The sequence below is a fragment of the Anarrhichthys ocellatus genome, unplaced genomic scaffold (genome assembly GCF_004355925.1).
Source record: "Anarrhichthys ocellatus isolate YVR2014 unplaced genomic scaffold, GSC_Weel_1.0 scaffold48, whole genome shotgun sequence".
NCBI lineage: Eukaryota > Metazoa > Chordata > Actinopteri > Perciformes > Anarhichadidae > Anarrhichthys > Anarrhichthys ocellatus.
In genome coordinates this window covers 2,454,073-2,476,436 of record NW_022280078.1, presented here as the reverse complement: position 1 = coordinate 2,476,436, position 22,364 = coordinate 2,454,073, and the positions used below count along the sequence as shown (strand labels likewise).

Below are 22,364 nucleotides of genomic sequence, written 5' to 3'. Positions count from 1 at the left end.
ACCAATCAGAGATACTGCAGTGTATTATGTCTAATAGACACCAACATTTAATGCATCATTTTCGAAAGCAGACTCCTAAAACATGGTTCAATGAAGTTTAGCGTATTATCATGCACACATTTGTTGATTAGCACCAAAAAAAAAGTACTGAATGTCATTAGTTTTGCAGGTATTTAGTCATAAAGCAAAGTATTGATTGATAAGTGTTGGATATTTTTTCACTTTTATAATTTAAGCTGCTGTACCAGTAAAATTAACCGAAAAATATGAACACAGTTTATCCTGAGGGGAAGTGAATGTCTGTAGGATTATCCTCTGAGCACCATGAAAGTCTGAATCAAGCTTCAAGGCAATACAATCAAGCACTGTTGAGACATTTGAATAAATCAAAGTGGTAGACAGACCGAACGACATACATGACCAAAACACCAAGAGCTTTTTGGGTCCAGGTTTTGAAATGCGAGGATCTGCTTTAATTTTTTTCATATAACTGACTATTGTTGGCAGTTCAAAGATGTCACTTTGACCTCTGGTAAATTGCAGAAGGCATTTTTCATTATTTTTAATAAAATAACCGATTACTTGACAAATCAAGAAAATAATCCTCAGATTAATTTGACAATGAAAATTAGTGTTTTTTTTGCAGCAATGATTGAATAACTCTTTAAGGACTTTACAGTGTAGTATTGTTTGGTTGTATCAGAGATACATAGCTCCTCATGTGCATTATCTGCTGGCCTGAGTGTAACAAACAAACTGACATCAATCTTGAAAGTAACTTCTGTGTCTCCCTCTTCTTTCTCTCCCTTTTTAGATACTGATATAATCATCAACATATTATGTATTATTATTATTATTATGTATTATGTATATGCAACACGGCACTCACCCCCCTCCTCCCACCCACACCTACACACACAGTGCTGCTCTGGTGGAGCTGTTTCTTTATAATTTCGTTCTAATGTGTGATGTGTCTGTTTATGAATGGGTTTGACCCGCTGCTAGCTAGATGAGCTGTTGAGACCTAATTCTCTGAGGCAGGCAGGCAAGCGGCTTTTTGTAAACGCCTCCACTCTCCTCTGCCTGTCAGTGCGTCTGAGCTGTGCCACACACTGAACCACACACAGGAACACAACACAGAGACGGCAGAGCCGGGCTAAAAATACCTTGATCGCCGCAGAGTGGTGTGTTGAAGATGAAGCACAATTTACTGGAAATGAAGTGACTGAAATAGATGCAAGTGAAGTGTCCACTGAGAATCAACACAATTTAAAAATAAATGAGGGATTTGTTGCTTCTCACACAAAAATGTTTATAAGCAATTCGCATGAAATTAGAAAAAGTCCTGAAGTATGAAGCTGATAACAATAAATGTGAGGATTTGCTTCTTTTCCCTGATTTATATAAGAGTTTTTAAGCCACGCTAGCATCAATGTAGCATGTCGGCTGGTCGGTTCACATCTTTTGTCCAGACTGAAATAAATCAGAAACTATTTGGATGGATTTCAATGAAATTTGGAACACTCTTGGTCCCCAGAGGATGAATCCTATATTCACTTGGTTGATTCCCTGACTTTTCCTTTAGAACCACCAGAAGGTACGACATTTTTGTTTTGGAGCGAAATACCAAGACAGATATTGAGTCTTTTGCCATGACATCTGGTTCTTCTCCTGACTGTTTCCACTAGAGCCACCAGAGATGCTAAAAGTTTTCACTTATTTGTTTTGCTTATTTTATTTTATCTACAACATGGATTGGTGTAAAATGTGGTACAGGAATAAAAATACCTGTGTGTCGATGATGTAGCTATACTTCAAGTTGACTTAGTAACTGAATTTCAACTAAGAATCAACACATGAGTTTGAGCCGCTGAAAACATGATCTCAAATCAGAAGTATATCTCTATAGAACAAAATGTTTACTGCCAAATATGCAAATATAAAAGTTAAAGTCTGGAGAGAGCATTGTTTATGAATAATCATTTGTGTAGTAACGAAAAACTCAGTTTAGCGCCATAAGCAAACATCCCTTTAACTGTCATTGCATTGCTGAATCCTGATTGGTGCACAAAAATGTGTATCTCTTCCCACTTTGTTCAAACCAGCAACAAGAGCACAGACAAAATGAAAAATATTGAAAAACGTTATGTGAAATAACAGAAACTGTTTGAACTTTTTTTGAACAAGTTGTCTGTTTATGTAGGACACCATTAAAAAAGTGTTTTAAGGGCATTTAAGCTAAATGGGCGAATTTGTAGTTCTGCGACAACTTGCCTGTCATATTAAGAACATTATATACATTGAGATTTATTGCAAGAGGCATGTATTTTGAGCCTCATTCAGTAGTGCTCCTTTTACGGTAGCTCCTCAGCAGATAGTGATAGGATGGGCCACTGTTGGATCTGTTCTCCTCTGCCCTCTGGCCCTCGACCATCTTTGTCTGGCTGGTATATGCCTGTCCACATTCCCATGACCCAACTCCTGGTCTAAATATAAATATCTAAGCAGCACTGCTAAGGTCACATTACGTAATCCCAAGCAGCACATTCTCAATCAAGAAGCACCGGGAGCGTGAGCTGTGGACGCGTCGAAGGCTTTATGATACCCTGGGTCAGCAGTGGTGGTTTGAAAAATGATGGGACGCAGTAACAGCTAGTGCTTGACCAGCGGAGCTAAACAATTCTGGAGCACTAGGTGACACACAAAATTGAAAACCTGGTGAAAACACCCCCACATTGTGTCCTGAACTTGATGGGATTTTCTCACAACCTTTGGCTGACATGGGTAATGGGATAAATAAGGTACAGTATCAAATCTCTACGCAAGAAGGATTAAAAAAACATCCAATCCTTCATTACCATACTTGAACATGCTTGTACTTTCACAGCCTTTTCTTTCTTCCTTTGACTCAATTTTCTAACTGTCTTTAGATCCTGCCCGATCTGTATCTCGGAAATATCAAAGGTAAGATGTCCTGGCTTTGTCACTTGAGTGAAGAATTAATTTATTTTCAGGTTAATAGTAGAGTGTGTTTCAGTTCCTCATACAGAGGGGCATGTGGTGAGATGCTAGGCTGAGATCAGTTTCTATAGAGTGGAGAGGTCACAGAGTGGAGCAGAATGATTGAAGTAGTGTATTTTGGTGTAAAAAAAAAAATATGATTACACTGTGTTTTTGCCGGTGTGTGTGTGTGAGTGTGTGTGTGTGTGTGCGGGGGTTGATGTGTAACTCTCTGTCAGCTGCTGGAAGAAAAAAAATATTTTTGAGGGTTGTTGAGTGCATGAGGGTTGGTGTGGGAGGGGATGCCCCGCGGTGTGGGGGTGTCCCTACTGTGAAGCGTATTCCACCTCTTTCCATACCTCAGCAAATGCATCAACTGGTTGCTCTTAAAAAAATAAATAATCTGTGCACACGTTTAATGGTGGCCACACAAGAAAAATATGGATCATTTTTTGTAAACATGACATGTTAAGTGAAACACTGTTAAAACGGAAATCTAACACCTTTCACATTATCCAGGCCTTTAATCTTCTTTTATCCTTTTTGCGCTGCATATTTTAACATCTCAAACTTTTTTGTCTTCGTACAACAGCAAGCGAGTATGACAAAGAAGAGTAAAACTATTAAAATAAAATAAAATAAGAAGACCCCATACCTCTCCTACAGAGGCAGAACAGCGATACAGAAGCAGTGAAGTTGAGAAAAATAATTAAAGGTATCAGGCTGGCCGGCAGACAGAGTAATGCCTTAATTCTATGCCGGTTCAAAAAAAATAAATTACTATTATAGAACCTACCTAATATTCTTACTAGAGACCCTTCAGGGTCTGGAGGGAAAAGTGTAGTACAACAAAATGTGTTATCTCAGCTTTCTTGTTGGCTACTTTTGAAGTTCTCTGGTCAAGAAAATAAACGTATTAACTATATTAAACCAGCGATTTTAAAGATTTAATTGTGTGATTTAAAGCTGAGATGGCAGTTACCTGCTACTCTGCTAAGCTAGTTATGTTAGCTTTAGCTGGAGTTTAGAGTTAGCAGTAGTTTAGCGTTAACTGGGTTTCTATTCTACATAATGGTTGGATTTAGCTACTGTCTCATTATGTGTAATACCATTGAATTACCAAGATGTTAGTTTACCAAAATGGATATATACATATATCAGCTATAGGGAAATATCAATAAGTAAATGTATTTTTAGCTTTAGCTATCTCACCAGCTAACGATACCTTGTTTGCTTTTACTGATAGTCTGTTTTTATCTTCTTTTTGTAGTTTCTTCTAATTTTACATGCTGTTTTCACAGAAATGATACATTTCTATGTTGTGATAATAATTACAATTTAGTACAAATATGTAGTGATTATGTTTTGGCTGTTTATAGTAGTGTCACTGCTCTGTGCTCAGCAGAGGAACAGTTGTTGGCACCGTGACACCCCATAAAACTATTCAGGCTATCTCAGGACCGAGTGAACACACTTGTGGACTTGTCTCATTTCATGACGTTCAAATCACTGGCTTACAGTGTAAGTTACATAATCAGATTGTGTTTCCTACGCAACTATCTTAAGGATTGTATCAGTTCGTGTTTTGTCTTGCAGTTTATACAAACTCTCATGATGTGTGAAATCTATTTGGCTGGCAGGAGGGTTCAGTTCAGACTCATCTTGGTCTTGTATAGGTGGCATCAGCATCCTGCAAACTTGCAAAGCATGAGAAAAATGTGCTCAAAACACATCTGTCCAAGGTAGAAAACCTTTGGCTTCCTTTTAAAGAACAAAATTTGATTAGAACAAATACTGTTTCTTGCTTCTGGGCCAAGCTGTTGGACTGTTTTAGAAACATTGGTTTTCCGGTTTTTCTTTCAGTTCAAAACAAGAGCAAAACTTTTAAGGCCACATTTGTTTGGGAGACAGGGGGGTTGTTGTTGTTGAGTAGAAATGCTTAATTTAGGTTGGGCCTTACATGAGGTGATCTTTGATTGGATGGAAGGAATATTTGAGGTGATTGATTTTCTGTGCGATCCTCAGATGCGCGAGACAGGGAGCTGTTGGCGCAGCACAACATCACCCACATCTTGTCCATCCATGACACAGCTGCACCCATCCTGGAGGTGAGCCGTCTTCTCTGTGTCTTATATCGGCCTGTTTGACCCTGTGACCCCAACATTAATCCAACCATAAAGTACACAACAACAGCAGCAGACCTGTGGTGCCACTGTCTTTTTCTGGCTTAATATATTCATTAGGGCTGCAGCTAACATTTCGTTTTTTTAATTATCGATTCATTTGTCTATTGATTTTTCCAATCAACTGATTCATTTCTTAGTCTAAAAAATGGCAAAGAATAGTGAAAAATGTCCATCAAAGTTCCCCAAAATCTGAGGTAACTTCACTTATTTGAGAAGTGGGAACCAGCTAATTTCCAGATTTCTTTGCATGAAAGCCGTTGAAGTAGACCTTCAATTAGTGTGTAAGGCAGATGTTCGTATTTTCAATTCTGCATGGAAAGTCCTTTTGTCATGTATCTGTCAGATGACTTGGAATTCACCAGGTTTCACTAAATAAGCAGCAGTCTGCCATCAAGCCATTAAACTGGGAGACATTTTTCACACAATGTGCTTTTAGTTCAGCAGCTTGATGTCCATAAAGTCTTGAAAGTGGAACTGCATTAAAAAAAAAAAAAAAAAAAAAAAAAGGTTTCTGACTTTTCACAGCTGCAGAGAGAAATGTGTTTTTCTTGTGTGTGTGTGTGTGTGTGTGAGCGAGAGAGAGAGAGAGAGAGAGAGAGAGAGAGAGAGAGAGAGAGAGAGAGAGAGAGAGAGAGGTGATCTACTGTGAGAACCTGGTTGGTTGAAAGTAGAAATTTGCACTCACTGATCTCAATTTGGTAACATATGTAAAAAAAACATATTATCTCAATTGCAAAATCTGTCCTAGAAGAAATAAAGTTGAATTTAGAGACCAAATCATTTCAGAATAATAGCGGATGAGCCATTTGAATTTGAAAGAACTTTTCCTCTCTCTCGGTCCGCGTTTGAATCGTTTTTGAGAATCTTGATCTCCAGTGTCCGCTTTCACAACTTTCATCTTTTCTTGTTGAAAGCGAGCATGAAAAGTGCTCAGAGATTTCTGTACACTTTCTCCATCCATGCTAGTATCTTTCATTGAACGCTGAAGAGAAACAGCAACTTGTATTAGAGTATCACTACCCAAACTGGTCAACCACCAAGACTTTTACACGGCTTTGGGCCTGAAGTCATGTCTGACTCGATGAACTGTGCTGCCCTTCGTTCAGCTGCTCTTTAATCACAGCTGCTGTACAAATCTTTGATCTTGATCGCTGGATTGCTCTCGCATTCGCATGGATGACACAGCTTTTTGAGCTCTGTGGCATGATGACTCAGGTCTATTTGACCAGATGGGACGGTGTATTTGCATGCCTAACAGTCAAACTGCTGACTGATTGATTTCTTGGAAGACGGCATGGTGGTTCATGAGAGAGGAAGGTAGAATTTGCAACCACCAAGTCTCAGAGGTTGGACATGCCCGTATAGTATGTGGCTCCAATTAACATACCGCAAAGTAAACGGACGTGGTTAGTTTTATTGAACAAAATCTGAGTTTAAGAAATTAATTTCTGCACTTATCCACAATCTGCATGCACATTGTTTGAGAGTGCATTCGTGCTTTCGATCTGCCTGGGTTTGATGACGGTGCAAAGATACAAGTGGACTTCTCAGCATCTCTTTGCATAACCTGACTTTTTTCTGTAAACAGTCACAATTTCGCCGATATGAGACTTACATGCTCCTTCAATATGTGCAGGTCCGTTTGTGATTAAGCATGCGTGTGTGTGTGAATGATTACTGCGTGAGACTCTGTTTGAGTGTGTGTGTGTGTTGTGTGTGTGTGTGTGCAAGCTAACCTGTCTGGAGCACTTCCAGAGCTCGGTGTGTCCCAGAGGGCTAAGGGGTTTTTGCAGCGGTGCAGTCATAACGGACAAGGTAGTTTCTGTCCACTGCATGTACCATCAGCTGCCAGGTGCACAGCACAAAAACACACATTAACACACACATTAACACACACACACACAGGCGAATATCTCGTTATGTCTTGACCTACCATACCAGCGGGGTCAGAGGGGCAAAGTTTCAGGGGCCGTACCATACATTCGAAACAGGAAGTGTGTTCGACCCGGTGTTCAAACAGATGACCTGACAGGATGAGAAACCCTTTTTACACTTTGAGAAATGTACATTCATTAATTCAGTGGGTTTGTCTGCAGAAAATACACCGTATTGGGTTGTTGAGTCTAAACTTCTCCCCCCTTCACCCTCTAGGACATGACGTACCTGTGTATATCTGCTGCTGACCACTCGAAGCAAAACCTGTGAGTACTTACAGGATATACAATATATACAGCAATATGAGGTTCACTATGTTTGAAAGTTGTACAATATTGGATTTGATGTATCTACCATCTGATGATCTGTTGCAAGTGTAATTGCGTGAAAATAAAAGTCCAATAACAGTCCAATTTCATTTTACATTTCGGGGGTGTTTTGTATCAAATACATTTTTTGACATCCCACGATTTTTATATATTTATGAAAGTATATCTATATGAAAGTGTTCTTATTTAGGACATCATATTGAAAAGAGTCACACGTACAACCATTAATGATTGAGCACCGTACACCAAAAGATTCAAACTATCAACAATATACAAAGTCTTATAGTTGGAGGGCAGGTTCTTGCTGTCAATATTTGATGGATTAAAAATTGCAGAATGGTGGAATCAATTGATTAATAGATGGAATAATTCTCAGCGGTTTGATTCAATCATAATTTGTAATACCTGCCTATAATATTTGATATTCATATTTCTACAAGGATTCAGTACTTCAGAGCCAGCATCGTGTTTATCCACGAGTCCCGACTGAAAGGAGAGGGCTGCCTCGTCCACTGGTGAGTGATTTGTGTATTAATGTACTTCATCTTGAAATAACATGCGAAAACAAAACTTCAATATGAATCATCAAATAACACTTAAAGGGAATTTCTTATTAGTGAAAACAATATCTTCCTTTTATGTCTGGTTGTTTTAACTGCACATTACTTACTTACATAGTAGGCCTACTCTCCATTCATATGTTTATTTAAAAATCATTGTCATTTTATACTTTACATTTCGTTATTGATACGAAACCGGTTTCATTTGCATATGAGGATGTTGAAAGGAAGAAGCACAAATATTCAGATCTAGTTGATTTTGGTTAGAATGATGATTATTTGCCTCAAGATGATTATTAACTGCAGGTCTTCATATTTCAGTAACCCGATTTTCATTTTCAACCACATCAAAACACATCACTAAACAGGAAAAAACTAATTCTGGTTAAAAGCTCTCATTGTAAATGTCATCACCTTTCATCTTTTCTCATATCAAACAAGACAAAATCAAGCATTTAACCACAGCTTTAGGGGGGGAAAGGGGTTTCACTTCTTTGCAGACTAAAGAAGAGAATCAGAATATGTGTTGATTGTTGTTGTGTGCTCTCAGTGTGGCAGGCGTGTCCCGCAGTGTGACTCTGGTGGTGGCTTACATCATGACGGTGACGGGTCACGGCTGGGTGGAGTCTCTGGCGAGGGTGAGGGCGGCCCGGCCGTGTGCGGGGCCCAACCTGGGCTTCCTCCGGCAGCTGGAGGAGTTTGAAAACACAGAACTGACCGAAGTGAGTGATACCCTGCTGATCTTAAGATCATTAACATTTCATGATATCAAACACCTATTTTGATTATTCTTTTTTCAGCAGCAGCCATTGAATTTATTTCTCTAATTACCTCTCTATATAATAGTTTGAGTTGTCACTGGCAGAGTCTGCCACTCCTACGTGGGATTCAAATTGTGCATTCATGCACAAGGGATTAACAGGAAATGATGCAAATACGCATTGGATTGGTGTGGAAGTCAGTATTTGTGGACAACATCCCACTATGGTTTTAGTATTGCTGTGTTGGACAACATTGTCGACTGTCGTCTTTGATAAAACAATTTGACATGATGAATGCCTGTTGGCCACTGGTTTGTTTGGTTGCTCTTTAAACAGGTATTATTTTGTTGCATTTCCAACAGAGTAGCTGCTGAAAGAGCAACTTGACACCGGCTGAAAAGCACTGTTTTATTGCCCTCTCTGGTTGAGCTTCAAGCCTCTTCCACTTTTTTTAGTTTGGCCTTTTTGACAGTTATGTAACAGGGAAGGCGCAGACAGGAAGCAGGGGGGCAGAGAGGGGAGTAACTTGCTACAAAGCTCCGCGGTCAGAATCAGTCTCAGGACGTTGCGGATACAGTATATGTGGCATGCGCTGTAACCGTTTGGCTAACAGTGGCGCTTTAGCCTGCGTCATTTCTGACAGGTGACATGCCGCACACTTCTGATCACACTTGTGGTCAGAGGTGTGCACTGTTGCACCTATAACCACACCCGACAGTGAGTACACTGTGTACTGACACACCCTGTAGTACACGTCTACATCACTGCAGCGAGGTGAGGTCCATGGGAAACAACATTTTCTTTGGGCATGTTAAGTAAAGTTGCTCTTGAAGGCGTGTCTGCTGCCCCTATTGAACAATAAATGTGTCCTTTTGAGCATTGGCACACATTTTGGACCTGTTGTGAATGGCCACACTCCAAGAATAGAGCGGGACGAGACGTGATGGTCATTCAAATAAGGGCACGCACTTTCGGAGAATATACCTACAAAGCCATCGATTTGTGTTACACTCTGTCATAGAAAACTAGTCAATCGCTGTGTAAAGTGGGCATGCTCATCTGATTGTCGGTGTGGGAAAGTTACAGAAATTGTCGGGCGCAGACCACCCCTTTCAGGAAACTGACAAGAGAAGAGATCTGACAAGCACGTCATTTGAAGCACACTGACTCCAAAAACAACTTGGACTAAAATCCAACTAGAACTAGCCTCCCTCTCTGTCTTAGTTTCCCCTCCCTCCATCACTTGACTCAGCTGTCATGTGACTCACTGTTAGTCTAACTCTGCCCTTCCCATCCAGTATCAGGCCTGGTGGAAGGACCGGTACGGGAAGAACTCGTTGAACGATGATGAGGAGATGGAAAACCTTTTAACTGGGAAATCTAACAACAGCAGCAGCAGCGATGGCATAACAACCAGCATCTCTCCTGCGCTGGGTGCAGGTGGCACCTGAAGAAATGTCTTCTGGGAGTCTCGTCTTTCCTGGAGTCAAGCAGCTGAGGGAGTGACGGGCTTCTGCTCAGACCATTAGACCCACGAAGACCAGACCAGCTGTTTGCCTTCGTCGTCGATAAATGCTCTGTATCAATATGATAACTTGAATATCGTGTTTGCAGGATTGCTAAGGGGGTCATGTGAGTGTGTATGGGGGGGGGGATTTTTTGATGTCGTCATCTCAGTCCCCCTCGTCATGTCATGTCCTTGCCTCTAACTGTCAAAACAACATGCAAGGGCAGTCAAGCATGACACCAAGGAAATATGTACATACAGTCCGCAGTGTGAACTCACACATTTAGCAGCGTTCACTCCCCATTAGTTACATTATGCTGTGTCTTCTACTTGAAATATGAGTAGTCTAACACGTTCTGTGTGCAAGCTGAGTAATACTGTGTCTTCCAGTGAAACAGTATCAGAAGCAATATTTATGTATATTTACTAATCACAGTTTTATTCCTTAATTAATGTTTTTTTGTTTTTGTTTGTATTGTAAAAAAGCGTGTGGTCTAAATAAGACTCTCAATTATGCCATTAGAAGGATTCACAGTCAAAGTTAAATTTTGATGGCAAGAGTTTGTGGAGTTAATGATTCACAACTACATTTCTGCTCCAGATTATAATAATTTACACATGTGAATTTGCATTTCATTGAATAAAATCATTAACATGAAGTTTGATTCATCAAGTGGATATTTCTTTATCTGGGGCCTTTGTAGAGCAGTGGGTGCTGACATCGGGGTGTGAGGTTCCACGCTGACAGAAAAAAACAAACATTTCTGCTACATCAAATGTTTAGATTTGTTTTGTGAATGGCATACTTGCATGGCATAATTGCAGGCCACTGATAAAATATTATAATATATAATAATATATAAACAATACTCTGTTAAAAGACAAGGTCCTACCGCATTAATGAATGTGTAGGCAGCAGTTAAGTAGTTTTGTTAAAGTGGAAGTTTAACTATTTTATATACTGCTGGGTAGTTCCATCTGAAAACAATCTACATTCTACGACCACTGTTTAAATAAATCAGTAAAATGCTCATTTTTTTCTTAATGTTGGGGTTATTGTTATCAAACATTTATTCTTTTTTGTCTGTTTTTGATTTACTTTAGTTCTCTACCTCTGCTTCTCTATTCTGTCAGAGCATTTGGGCTGCATCTTTGCATGCTTTACAAATGAAGTTATTACAACAGAAACAACTAACCTGTTCTTGAGTACACTTGAGTAAATGTAGAATACTTATAGTTAAATCCCAGTGGGGGGCCAAAAGCCAAGAGGAAGTGGTAAGAAAGTAACTAAATATTTTACTATACTGTACTTAAGTACAATTTTTGAGGTACTTTACCTATTAATTTTTTAAGGTAACCTACTTTATACTATTTTATACTTCAGTACTTTTCAGTGGCTACTTTGTATTCCATAATACATTCATCTGACAGACACTAATTACTCTACAGATTTAGATTTTTATATTAAAACCATGCTGATTTCAATATGATGCTTAAACTATACCCAACATGGTATTAAATAGTATGAATTAGCTCTACCTTAAACAGATATATTAGCTACAATATTTATAAGTTAATGTGTCACGTATGATAATCAAATACTGTATTAGCCTATCCTTTATTACAATACTGACAGTAGCCAATACAGCAGAATGGATACTTTTACTTTTAAAACTTTGAGTTCAATTTGCTTTTTGTACTTTTGTAAGCTTTGGAAGGCTGGACATGAATATCTTTTAATTGTAAGTAGGCCTAAACAAACGCTGATTTAAAGTGTTAAAGTGAGTCTTTTTAAAAAATTGTTTTGCATTTCTTTTAGAAATATTATATTTAATTCACAAGTCTTCCTGTGCTGGAGGAAGTCGATGGACTGTAGACATTGCGCTCTCTAAATAACGCCGCTAATTATAGAAATATAAGAGTTTATTATAATCTTATCTGAAGGCTGTTCTTCTCTGCGGTATCATTCATCGCCAATGTTCTGTTTAATCTTCCAATGGCAACAAACAGATGTGTTGTTTTTGTTGCGCATCACTTCTGCTGCAGGACAACTCTATAGTTACTTTTCGTAAAGCTTTATCATTTCAAAGAATTGTTTTCGTCTCCGTCCCATGATTATTTTCCACGTGTGCGGGCGTGACACTTTTGACTGACGGCGGCAGGGTTTCCCCCGGTGTCTTACTGGAGATCGGCCGCTGTGTGCGCGCTGATAAGCTTCGCAGGAGAGAGAGAGAGAGAGAGAGAGAGAGAGAGAGAGAGCAGGTGCGTCCTCCTCAGCATCCCCGGCTCTGTGTCTCCGCCCTCCCGCTGCTCGCTATAGGCTGGAGGATTTAAGCGGGCCCGCCGTAGTGTTGAGAACTCTCTGAGAACGATTCATTTACAAACTTGCCGGGTTTCGAGTTTCACAGGTAGGAGCAGCTCGATACGCTACGATAAGGGCCAAGTTAGTCTGCGTGGGAGATCAGGGTGGTTCGAGAGTTTTGGTCTATAGACTCATCTCTCTCTCTGCCAAACTCGCACTACTGTTCAAAACATCGAGCCTGCACGGTGGAGTTGTCGCGTGCGTCTGTTTGGACGGAGATGAACGCTGAGGTGGATTACGGAGGCTCCGGGAGCAGCGGGAACGGAAAGCTGCGCAATTGGCTCATCGAGCAGGTGGACTGCGGCACATATCCCGGTCTGGTGTGGGAGAACGACGAGAAGAGCATCTTCAGGATACCGTGGAAACACGCCGGGAAGCAGGACTATAACCGTGATGAGGATGCCGCGCTTTTCAAGGTAAAACACCCGCATCCTCCGCTGTTAGTTCAGACAGAATGCAAACAGGATTTTCAGAATAAAAGTAACGAGTGCGCAAACTGACAAAAAGCCATCATTTCAAATGCTTTTAAAGTCTCCAAAGTGATGTCAGGGTAGGTTATGATAATCCTATTCTAAATAATATTATTATGCTGTTTTTCACAAAGTGGGATATTATTTATTAGATATTAATTGGTTAACGCAATCGTAAGTATTTAAGATACAGGTTTTAAAAGTCTATGCTGTCATTTCATGTTTTTAATATCAAGCACTCTGCAATGTCTTTGCCTTTAAAATGTGCAATATAACTAGGGCTGCAACGATTCTTTTCATTATCGAATGATCTATTAAATATCAGAAAATAGCCTCGTAAAATGTTCAAATATATGACTTCTTTTAAAACGCTTGTTTTGTCTGAAAAGTAATTATAAACCAAAAGATAATCGGTTTACAGAAAAACAGGATATCTTCACTTGTGGACACAGAAATGTCCACGTTGCTTATGTCCGTGGATGGATTACTCAATTTTTAGCTCTTTAAAAATCTTTTTTTTTTTTTTTAAAAGAATCATAAATAAACGTCCCTTCTCTTGGGAGGATGTCTGGCTCTTGAGATACATGCTGGAGTTTAGTTTAAAGAACTGTTTGTCTCATCCTCTCAGGCCAAACTTTTGCAAGTTTTTTTTAAGTTTTACCGGTGATCTGTCTGCAGGCCTGGGCGCTGTTTAAAGGAAAGTTTCGGGAGGGGATCGACAAGCCGGACCCGCCGACCTGGAAGACCCGCCTCCGCTGCGCGCTCAACAAGAGCAACGACTTTGAGGAGCTTGTGGAGAGAAGCCAGCTGGACATCTCAGACCCGTACAAAGTGTACCGCATCATCCCCGAGGGCGCCAAGAAAAGTCAGTCCCACCTCAAACACCTCACATATCAAACAATACAGCTTGGTTTTTGGCATGGTACCAGTTTGATGACAATGCCGCATACATAGTCTATAAGACGACCACGGTGAACCTTTTTTTGAAATGTAAGTTATAATGTAATCATGATTTTTATTTTCTGTTGGTTTTATTCGACAAAGTTGGAAATTCTCTTGAGAGAATGATAAAGGTCACCGACTCCTCAGTGCAGTGATACATCTTTGAAGGGTTAAGAAGACAAACCACCAGTGAAGGTCACGCTGCATGATGTCAGCAGTCGTGGACTTTTTTTCTGTGCAGAGTTCTGTATGTTCTTATATTTTATCTCTTGTGTCTCGCATTCAGGACCCAGACAGGAGGACAGTCCTCTGAGTCCGATGAGCTATCAGGTGCACTCCCCCTATCCTGCCCTTCAGACCCAGGTGATTGTCATACACGTGGAAATGAGTGGGCTTGTGAGAGAGAGAGAGGGTGAGAGAGAGAGAGAGGGGGGGGGGGGGTGAGCAGGGTTGGATGTGCAACAGAAACAGTGGATGAGGGCATACCTTGCATGCATGAATGGCCTCGGATGCACCAGATGCCACGTTTCAGGTTTGAGTTGTATCCCAAAGCCGTACTGATGCTGACTGCATGTGCTGTTGGAAATAACAAGATAATCATCACACAGAAAGAGGACAGTGTCTTATCATTTAAAAACCATGTCAATAACAGGTGTTTGTAATTAGTTTGACAGTATGTTATACATGTCCAAAATTTTGACTAGTCACCAAAAAAGAAAAACATATATTTATATATATATACATTTTAAATGTTCAAAGTTGTTGACCAGAGCCGTACTGGTACATACATTCCTTTATTTTATTTAACTTAATCCTTTTTAACTACTCTTTGTCTAAAAATATAGTCAAATTATTACATTGGATATTATATTATAATATAATATATATTTGAAGAGTCTCGAGAATAACATAAATAAAACTAAAGCAATGAAAGAAGTATTGTTATCATAACTACAACTTAAATATGGAAGCAGAAGCATGCATGTGACTACAATACAGTCAGTTTAAGTTAATTTTGCACGTTAATTGTTTTTGTCTGTAGATACCACAGTATGTGCCCACACCAGAGTGCGGCTGGAGAGATTTCTGTCAGGAGCAGGCCTCCCTGCCTGAGCTGCCCTTCACTCACTGTCCCCCCCGCAGCCTGCCGTGGCAGGGCCAGTCCATGGAGAATGGTACGGTCCTCGATGTTCAGTTTATAAGCATTAGCATCCAAAGCAGTTCCTTTCTGTGCTGATGTTGAGCTCACGTCTGTTCCTCCGTGTGTGCAGGTTATCAACTCAGAGCCTCCATTTACTCGTATGGTCCTGCTGACAGTCAGCCCTCGCCTTTCACACTGGACGCCAGCATCAGATCAGCAGAGGCGCTCTCAGGTAAACACCGTCGTTTCACTTTTTTTCTCTCTAGGGGGGGGATGGGATGGAGTACACCGAATACATTTACACAGACAACACACCACACTGCTGACGTGACCTGTACCTGTGACCTCTTCTCCTCCAATCAGACTTCCGCCTGCATGTGTCTGTGTATTTCCGGGACACTCTGGTGAGGGAGGTGACCACCTCCAGTCCAGAGGGTTGCCACCTCACTCCCTGCTCCCCAGAGGAGAAGCACTACCTGCCTCCTGGAGGTCCCGAGGTGGTCCCCCTGCCCGTGGACAGTCTGTCTGCCCAAAGGAGGACAGAGGAATGTCCCCCGAGTCCCCCGTCCACCCTGGAGAGGGGAGTGTTACTGTGGATGGGCGCAGACGGACTCTACGCGCGGAGGCTGTGTCAGGGCAGGGTGTACTGGCAGGGAGGACTGTCCCAGTATGGAGACAAGCCCAACAAACTGGAGCGAGAGGTCACCTGTAAGCTCCTCCACACACAGGACTACCTGACAGGTGAGACAGAAGAAAAGGGCTGCAACTCATTTTTTTATAATCATTAAATGGGGACATTTGTTTTTGATATTCTATGTCTGTGAAATGTCAAAAAGTCCTGAAAAATGCCATGGCAGTTTCAATTAAAAAGTCCACATCCAAAGATATATACATTTTTAACAATATCCAACATCAAATATTCACATTTAAGAATCTGGAGCCAGCTAAAGTTATGCACGTTGGTTTTCATGAATGATAAACAACTGATTATTGTATATTCGTATATATCTTATCGTGTATATATCTTATATAGATATATCGTTTGTCGATTCGTTGTCTTCAAAATGAGCACATGTTGTCCAACTCTCCAGTACACAAGGCTTTATTCACCAAATGATTTTGGCTACCCAGTTGTTGTTAAAACCCGGTTTTAGTAAAACACAAAGCAAAATATGGAAATGTGATTTTGTATGAAAAAGAAACGCCAACATAAATGAAATCAACTAATTCGATTTTCAAGAAATTGCACAGAATGAGGAAGGAGATACTCCATTCTGGCTTTGTCAGTAAAAATACTTGCAACTTGAGAAACAGGTCAAATGTTTTTTTATGATGCAACAGACTGAATCATTTTTCTTCTTGATGGTTGGAAGTGTCTTTGAGGATTCTGGAAATTCTTGAGAAAAGGGGAAAGTTGTTTATCAACCTTTTTGAATCTTTCAAAGTTTATTTTCCATAAAATCAGATTCGTAGCTCTGATTTGTATGTAATGGTCATACAGCACATAAGAGGCACAAACTCAGAGCTAAAGTTAAACTTACAGTAAGTCAAAGGTAAAGTTCGTCTTTGAGAAAAACTACAGCTCATTTACGGTAAGTCGCTTTGGATAAAAGCCATGTAAGAACAAAACTTGAAACAAACAAATCCCCCCAAAAGTCAATATCACCATGTGTCAACCACAACAACTGAGGTAGACAAACCCCTTAAAGAAGTGTTTCATGATGAAGCGGCAGTCACATGACTTCCTTATAGCCACATCAACCCCACCCACATGCTAAGCCAGCTGTGTAAAAGTCTGACAGCTAATTGTATTTGCATACATGGTGTGAGCAGGACTTTCCATTCGAATCACCCCAAAGGTCATGTCACTTCAAGAGAAATTCTCCTGAATTCATTTGAATCTACACGTTCTTATGTATTTCAGATGTCATAAGTATCATAATGATGTGATCTCATCCATTTCCTTGACTTTCAGAGATCCAGAGTTATGGCCTCCACGGGCGGCCGCTGCCTCGTTTCCAGGTCCAATTGAACTTTGGAGACGAGTGTCTGGACCTGCAGAGACAAAGACGGACCCTCACAGTCCAGGTGACTGTCCACACTGTCATACTGTGGCTGCTCTACACATATATTAGTACTGTTTACCAAGCCCTGCTCTCCCCATAGCACTACCATGCTACACTCAGATCACTTTTGAATTTGTCTTTTTTTTCACTTTTAAATGTGGTTTGAAAAGTAGGATTTGAAAGTTAAAACCTAGGATTGAAAGTCTTTAAGAACCCCTTCATAGTCATAATGTTTCAAAACTGTGAATTCAGTTTCTGAACGAGTCGAGCAGAGATTCAACATTAGCCCGGTTCCAGACCTCTGAATCACATCAGTGTTTTTAAGTGAAGATAAAGGAACAATACATTAATTATGAGGATAATTTGAACACACCGCTTTGAAAGAATCTGCAATTTCAATTTTGGATGATGGGATTTCTGAGACTGTTTGAAGCTGGTAAGATCAGAAACACAGTGTTGGTCAGAGAAGACAAGCATCACTTTGGGCTCCAGGAAATGGTGATGGGCATTTTTCATGAATTTGCTTAATTCTATTTAAAAAATAAAACTCACAGTGTAATCCAAAATTATCATCATGCAGATTTAAGAGTTATTTCTGTAGGGGACTGACAACAACCACCATACAACCACACAGTGCTTGTTGTCATTTCTGTGGCAATTTTCTAGCAGTGTTTCTAATCCCGCCTACAAAGCTTGATTGGCTTCGTTGTTTTACCAACCAACACACAACCAAATAATTTGACTGTCTGATAAAAAAATCTGAGATGTGGATTATTGGTTATTCAGGGGCCTGAACTATTTTTCAGGCTATTATTGTTGCACTACGTTAGAGCAAACGATATGTTTACCATCAATAGCTACCATTTCAGTTCTCCCCTTAGAAAAGCTAAAAAAGAGCAGATTCAGGTTCCGGTACGAGTCATTGTCTCGTTTCTGCCAGTTTGGATTTATTTTCCAATAATTGAATGACCGAAACCGTTTAATAGATGACAAGTGTTAAAAACAAAAATACGCCACATGTGAAGATTATGAGACAGCAATGTTACTTTAACTGGCCATTTTTGAAAATATCCCCAAAAACTAACTTAACCATTTGATTTGTTTTATTAGTTAATGAAAACTTGAAAATCCTGCTGCCCTCTATTGGTTTGGAGCCTGTGGTCAGATCTTACATATTCCGTCTTTAAACACTTCTCTTACAGACTTTCATGTGTTATTTTTTACAGTTCAAAATTCTACTTTTCACTTCTCAAACGATAGTTTTAATTTTCAAAACGTACTTTTTATATGTATATTTTTTTCAAATATTAGTTTTGCAATTTTGATCGTGATCTGAGCTCATAGAAAATTCTCTACGGTGACAGTTTAAAGCGTGTAACTGACCTGTCTGACCTTTCCTTGCTCTCAGGTGGAGCCGTTGTTTGCCAGGCAGCTCCTGTACTACGCCCAGCAGATGGGCGGCCACTACTTCCGCAGCTACGAGCACCCGGGAGTCACGGACCACATAAACACCTCTGAGGACTACCAGAGGACCATCACGCATCACCACAGCAGCAGCAGCCTGCAGGAGTGATCTCAGTAGCTTCAAGTGACTGTTGAAAACTTCAAGATGCAGCAGTGACCTTTGACACAGGAGGCCATTTAACTGAGACAAGAGGACAAACGTGGACAGTGTTATACATGAAGATTATGGACACTTAGTGACAGCAACTGTTTGCCTGTGTCTTGTCTGTGTGTGTGTGTGTGTGTGTGGGGAACAAAAGTTGCAGTGTTAATTCTTTCTCTCCTGACTATATTTTTGTGGCACCATTTTTATGGCTCCATACTTACTATGCAAAGAAAAAACTGACAGCTGAGGTGATTGTACAGAAGAAAACTGTGTGTTGAATTGTAATGCCTTAAGGTGATTGACATTTTGGGAAATACGCTTATTCACTTTTTTTGCTGAGTTAGACGAGAAGATCGATACCCCTCCGTCTGTACAGTAAACAGGAAGCTGGAGCCAGCAGGCGGTTAGCTTAGCTTAGCACAAAGACTGGACACAGGGGGAAACTGCTAGCCTGGCATGTCTGTAGCTCACAATTTAACAAGTTATATTTTGTTTGTTTAAGGTGTACAAAAACTGGTGTGAAAACATAACATTTGCCATTTTATGGGGGTCATGAGAAGCATTTTTTTTTTTTTTTGCCAGGCTAGCTGTTTCCCCCATTTGCAGTCTTTATGCTAAGCTAAGCTAATTGTTTTCTGGCAGTTGCTTTATATCTGCTGTACAGATGTTTGAGTGGTACCGATTTTTTTGTTTACGCTTCTTCTAAATATGTATTTTTGTTGCTGGGAGACACTATCACCACCATTTAAGTTATAAATGCATTCTTGAGCCCAGCTATGTTTGTGTGAGAAACTCAGGGAGCTGGTTTTAGATAAGCTTTTTCAACTCAATTAGATATATTTTCTAAAATTGAAGTGTCATATATCAAATCTGAGAAGGAGTTGGAGTGTTTGAGCCTTTTCGCCTTGAAAGAGCACATTTCTGTTGTAAAAAAAAACAATAAATGGCTTTATAAGTGCAAAGAGGACCTGTGTTCATAACTGCGTGAGCTCCTCGGGTAACGTCAGTACTATGTGTGCTGTCTCTGAACAGGAAGTGTGGTTCAGATGCAAGATGAGGCTGGTTAATCAAACACTTCGTTATCACAAACAAATGTGACGATATCAGGAGGGGAGGAGAGAGAAGAGGAAGAGGTTAGCCACGCTTTCCGCGCTGCGCTGGAGAGAAAGCCTTCCTGACTTCAGTTCACAGATTAGAGTCGCTTTCCACTTCCATGGAAAAGAATCACAAAAAAACACAAATACATGTGTCACTGCCACGAAATTATTTACAGGAAGACCCTTGGACGTCACCCGTTACACTTTAACTGAAAACACGTTTTTTTTTGGGGGGGGGGGAATCTGCTTGCTTTGGTCATTTCTTTAGTTTGAAGTAATCTACAGAAAGTCAGATATTAGCTATTATAATTTTTTTTTAAAAATAATTTTACTATGAATCTCCAAATGAAATTATGCCTGAAATATTGTACCAATATATTAGCCATTACTTGAATGTCACGACACTGATAAGATCTTTTTAATAATTAATGCCCGAGAGAAAATTAGCATTTCTTAGCACTCTATACACATTTAATAAATGGTTTATAACAAACCATTATAAAAAACATTGAAGTTAACAATAACTCCTGCTATGGGCAACCAAGTGGAGGCAGATAACAAATGAAACTAGAAAATGCATTTCCTGCTGAAAATGCGTTGGAATGCTGAAAGCTGAAATGAATCGCAAAAACATTGCTGAAAATAGATATCCAATTTAAAAAAAATTGCAAAAAGCTTAATAATTCAAAAAAGTTGAAAGATTACAAATATGAAGTCATATCACCTCTCTCCAGAAAGAGCTGAACATTTTGATATATTCGAACGGTTTTTGTAGCTTAAAAAAAATTTCAGCGGTAGTGATATTTGTTGTAGTAGTAGTAGAAGTTGTAGTTGTTGTAGAAGTATTATTAGCAGTAGAAGTATTAGTAGAATTTGAATAAGTACGAGTTGCAGCAGTAGTGATATTTGTAGTAGCAGTAGTAGTAGAAGTTGTAGTAGAAGTATTAGTAATTAGAAGAAGAAGTAGTAGAAGTAGTATCAGTAGGCGTAGTAATAGCTGTAGTAGTGGTCGTAGTATTTAATATAACAGTAGTAGTAGTAGTAGAAGAAGTAGTAGTAATAGTAAACTCAGTTTTTGAAGTAGCAGTAGTAGTAGTAGTACTAGTAGTAGTAGTAGTACTAGTAGCAGTCATACTAACAACTGTAGTAGTAGTAGGAATAGCAGTAGTAGCAGTTGTGGTATAAGTAATAATAGTAGTGGTAGTGATAGTAATAGCAGTAGTGGTAGAAATAATAGTGATGGTATCAGTAGTAGTAGTAGAAGTAGTAATAGTAGCAACAGCAAAAGTTGCAGTAGAAGTAGTAGTAGTAGCAGTAGTAGTAGTAGTGATACTAGAAATATTAGTAGCAGTAGTTGTCGCAGTATTAGTAAGAGCATTCATTATTTCAACAAAAAAGCCTAATTTTGAGCTTAACGTTTAAATACAGTTAATCCATGAGGCTTTTATTTTGAAAGGGTGGGACTGGGTGGGGGAGAGAGGGGGAGAGGAGACATAATCTTGTTTGACACACATAAACAGAGGTTATTAAATGACAGGCTTCATCACAAGCATTTCAGTTAGAATTCACTCTTTGGGGCTTTTATTTTGAAATGGGGTGTGGGCGGGGGGGGGGGAGGAGACATAATCATAATGTTAGATAAACATAAACACATTATTAAATGACAGGCTTCATCACAAGCACTTCAGTTAGAATTCATTTTGTGGGGCCTTTACTTTAAAATGGGGTGTGTGGGGGGGAGTCCTCTTAAAATCTCTAAGACCTGAATGACTAAGAGAGAGACAGAGAGAGAGAGAGAGAGGATGAGTGAGTGAGTGAGTGAGAGGGACTCTGATCTCTCTGGCAATCTTTCTCATTTGGAGATGGTCCTATGTTTTATCTTTTACAGCTTACATGACTATTGTCCTGCGCTGCCATGTCTTTCCTCATCTCTCCCTCTTGTGTCGCGGTGTGTGTAAATGTCACTCGAATCAGGAAACTTATCAGAATACCTATATTTGATTGGCTGAGCTGCATCACGTATATCTCTAAATCATGTGTGTGCGGCTTTTATTTTAAAATGGGGGGGGTCCTCTAAAAGTCTCTAAGACCTGAATGACTGTATGAGAGACACAGAGAGAGAGAGAGAGAGAGAGAGAGAGAGAGAGAGAGACACAGAGAGAGAGAGACACAGACACAGACACAGAGAGAGAGAGAGAGAGAGAGAGAGAGGACTGCATGTGTGTCTGTGTGTTTATCAACATCACTAATTAGCTTAATCAGAAACACCTGTGTCCTTGCAGCCTTTTCATGGAGATAAAACAGGGAAACATCTCTCAAACAAATCCTCAAAACTCCCATAACCGTAGCTCCTATTGCTCCGATATTAATAAATAAGAGGAAGGATGAGTTGAAGAACA

At 39.8% G+C, this 22,364-nt stretch overlaps 2 protein-coding genes across 2 annotated transcripts; both read left to right on the top strand.

Annotated features, from left to right (window-relative positions):
- The first annotated feature begins 2,565 nt into the window (after positions 1–2,565).
- LOC116395679 (dual specificity protein phosphatase 22-B-like) lies at positions 2,566–10,937 on the top strand. The gene is made up of 7 exons (XM_031869744.1): positions 2,566–2,801; positions 2,931–2,964; positions 5,026–5,108; positions 7,338–7,387; positions 7,891–7,965; positions 8,561–8,732; positions 10,070–10,937. Exons 1-7 carry the CDS (start codon positions 2,781–2,783, stop codon positions 10,220–10,222), a joined length of 588 nt encoding a protein of 195 aa, XP_031725604.1. The 5' UTR covers positions 2,566–2,780; the 3' UTR covers positions 10,223–10,937.
- Positions 10,938–12,644: 1,707 nt separating this feature from the next.
- Positions 12,645–19,820, top strand: LOC116395693 (interferon regulatory factor 4-like). The gene is made up of 8 exons (XM_031869758.1): positions 12,645–13,056; positions 13,789–13,975; positions 14,339–14,415; positions 15,095–15,227; positions 15,324–15,425; positions 15,557–15,934; positions 17,169–17,281; positions 18,668–19,820. Exons 1-8 carry the CDS (start codon positions 12,859–12,861, stop codon positions 18,830–18,832), a joined length of 1,353 nt encoding a protein of 450 aa, XP_031725618.1. The 5' UTR covers positions 12,645–12,858; the 3' UTR covers positions 18,833–19,820.
- The last annotated feature ends 2,544 nt before the right edge of the window (positions 19,821–22,364 follow it).

Coding starts and splice junctions, on each gene's coding strand:
- LOC116395693 (XM_031869758.1), top strand. CDS start 12,859: ATGAACGCTGAGGTGGATTACGGAGGCTCCGGGAGCAGCGGGAACGGA. Junction 13,057..13,788: donor AGGATGCCGCGCTTTTCAAG/GTAAAACACCCG, acceptor ATCTGTCTGCAG/GCCTGGGCGCTGTTTAAAGG. Junction 15,426..15,556: donor ATCAGCAGAGGCGCTCTCAG/GTAAACACCGTC, acceptor TCCTCCAATCAG/ACTTCCGCCTGCATGTGTCT.
- LOC116395679 (XM_031869744.1), top strand. CDS start 2,781: ATGGGTAATGGGATAAATAAG. Junction 7,966..8,560: donor GAGGGCTGCCTCGTCCACTG/GTGAGTGATTTG, acceptor GTGTGCTCTCAG/TGTGGCAGGCGTGTCCCGCA. Junction 8,733..10,069: donor AAAACACAGAACTGACCGAA/GTGAGTGATACC, acceptor CTTCCCATCCAG/TATCAGGCCTGGTGGAAGGA.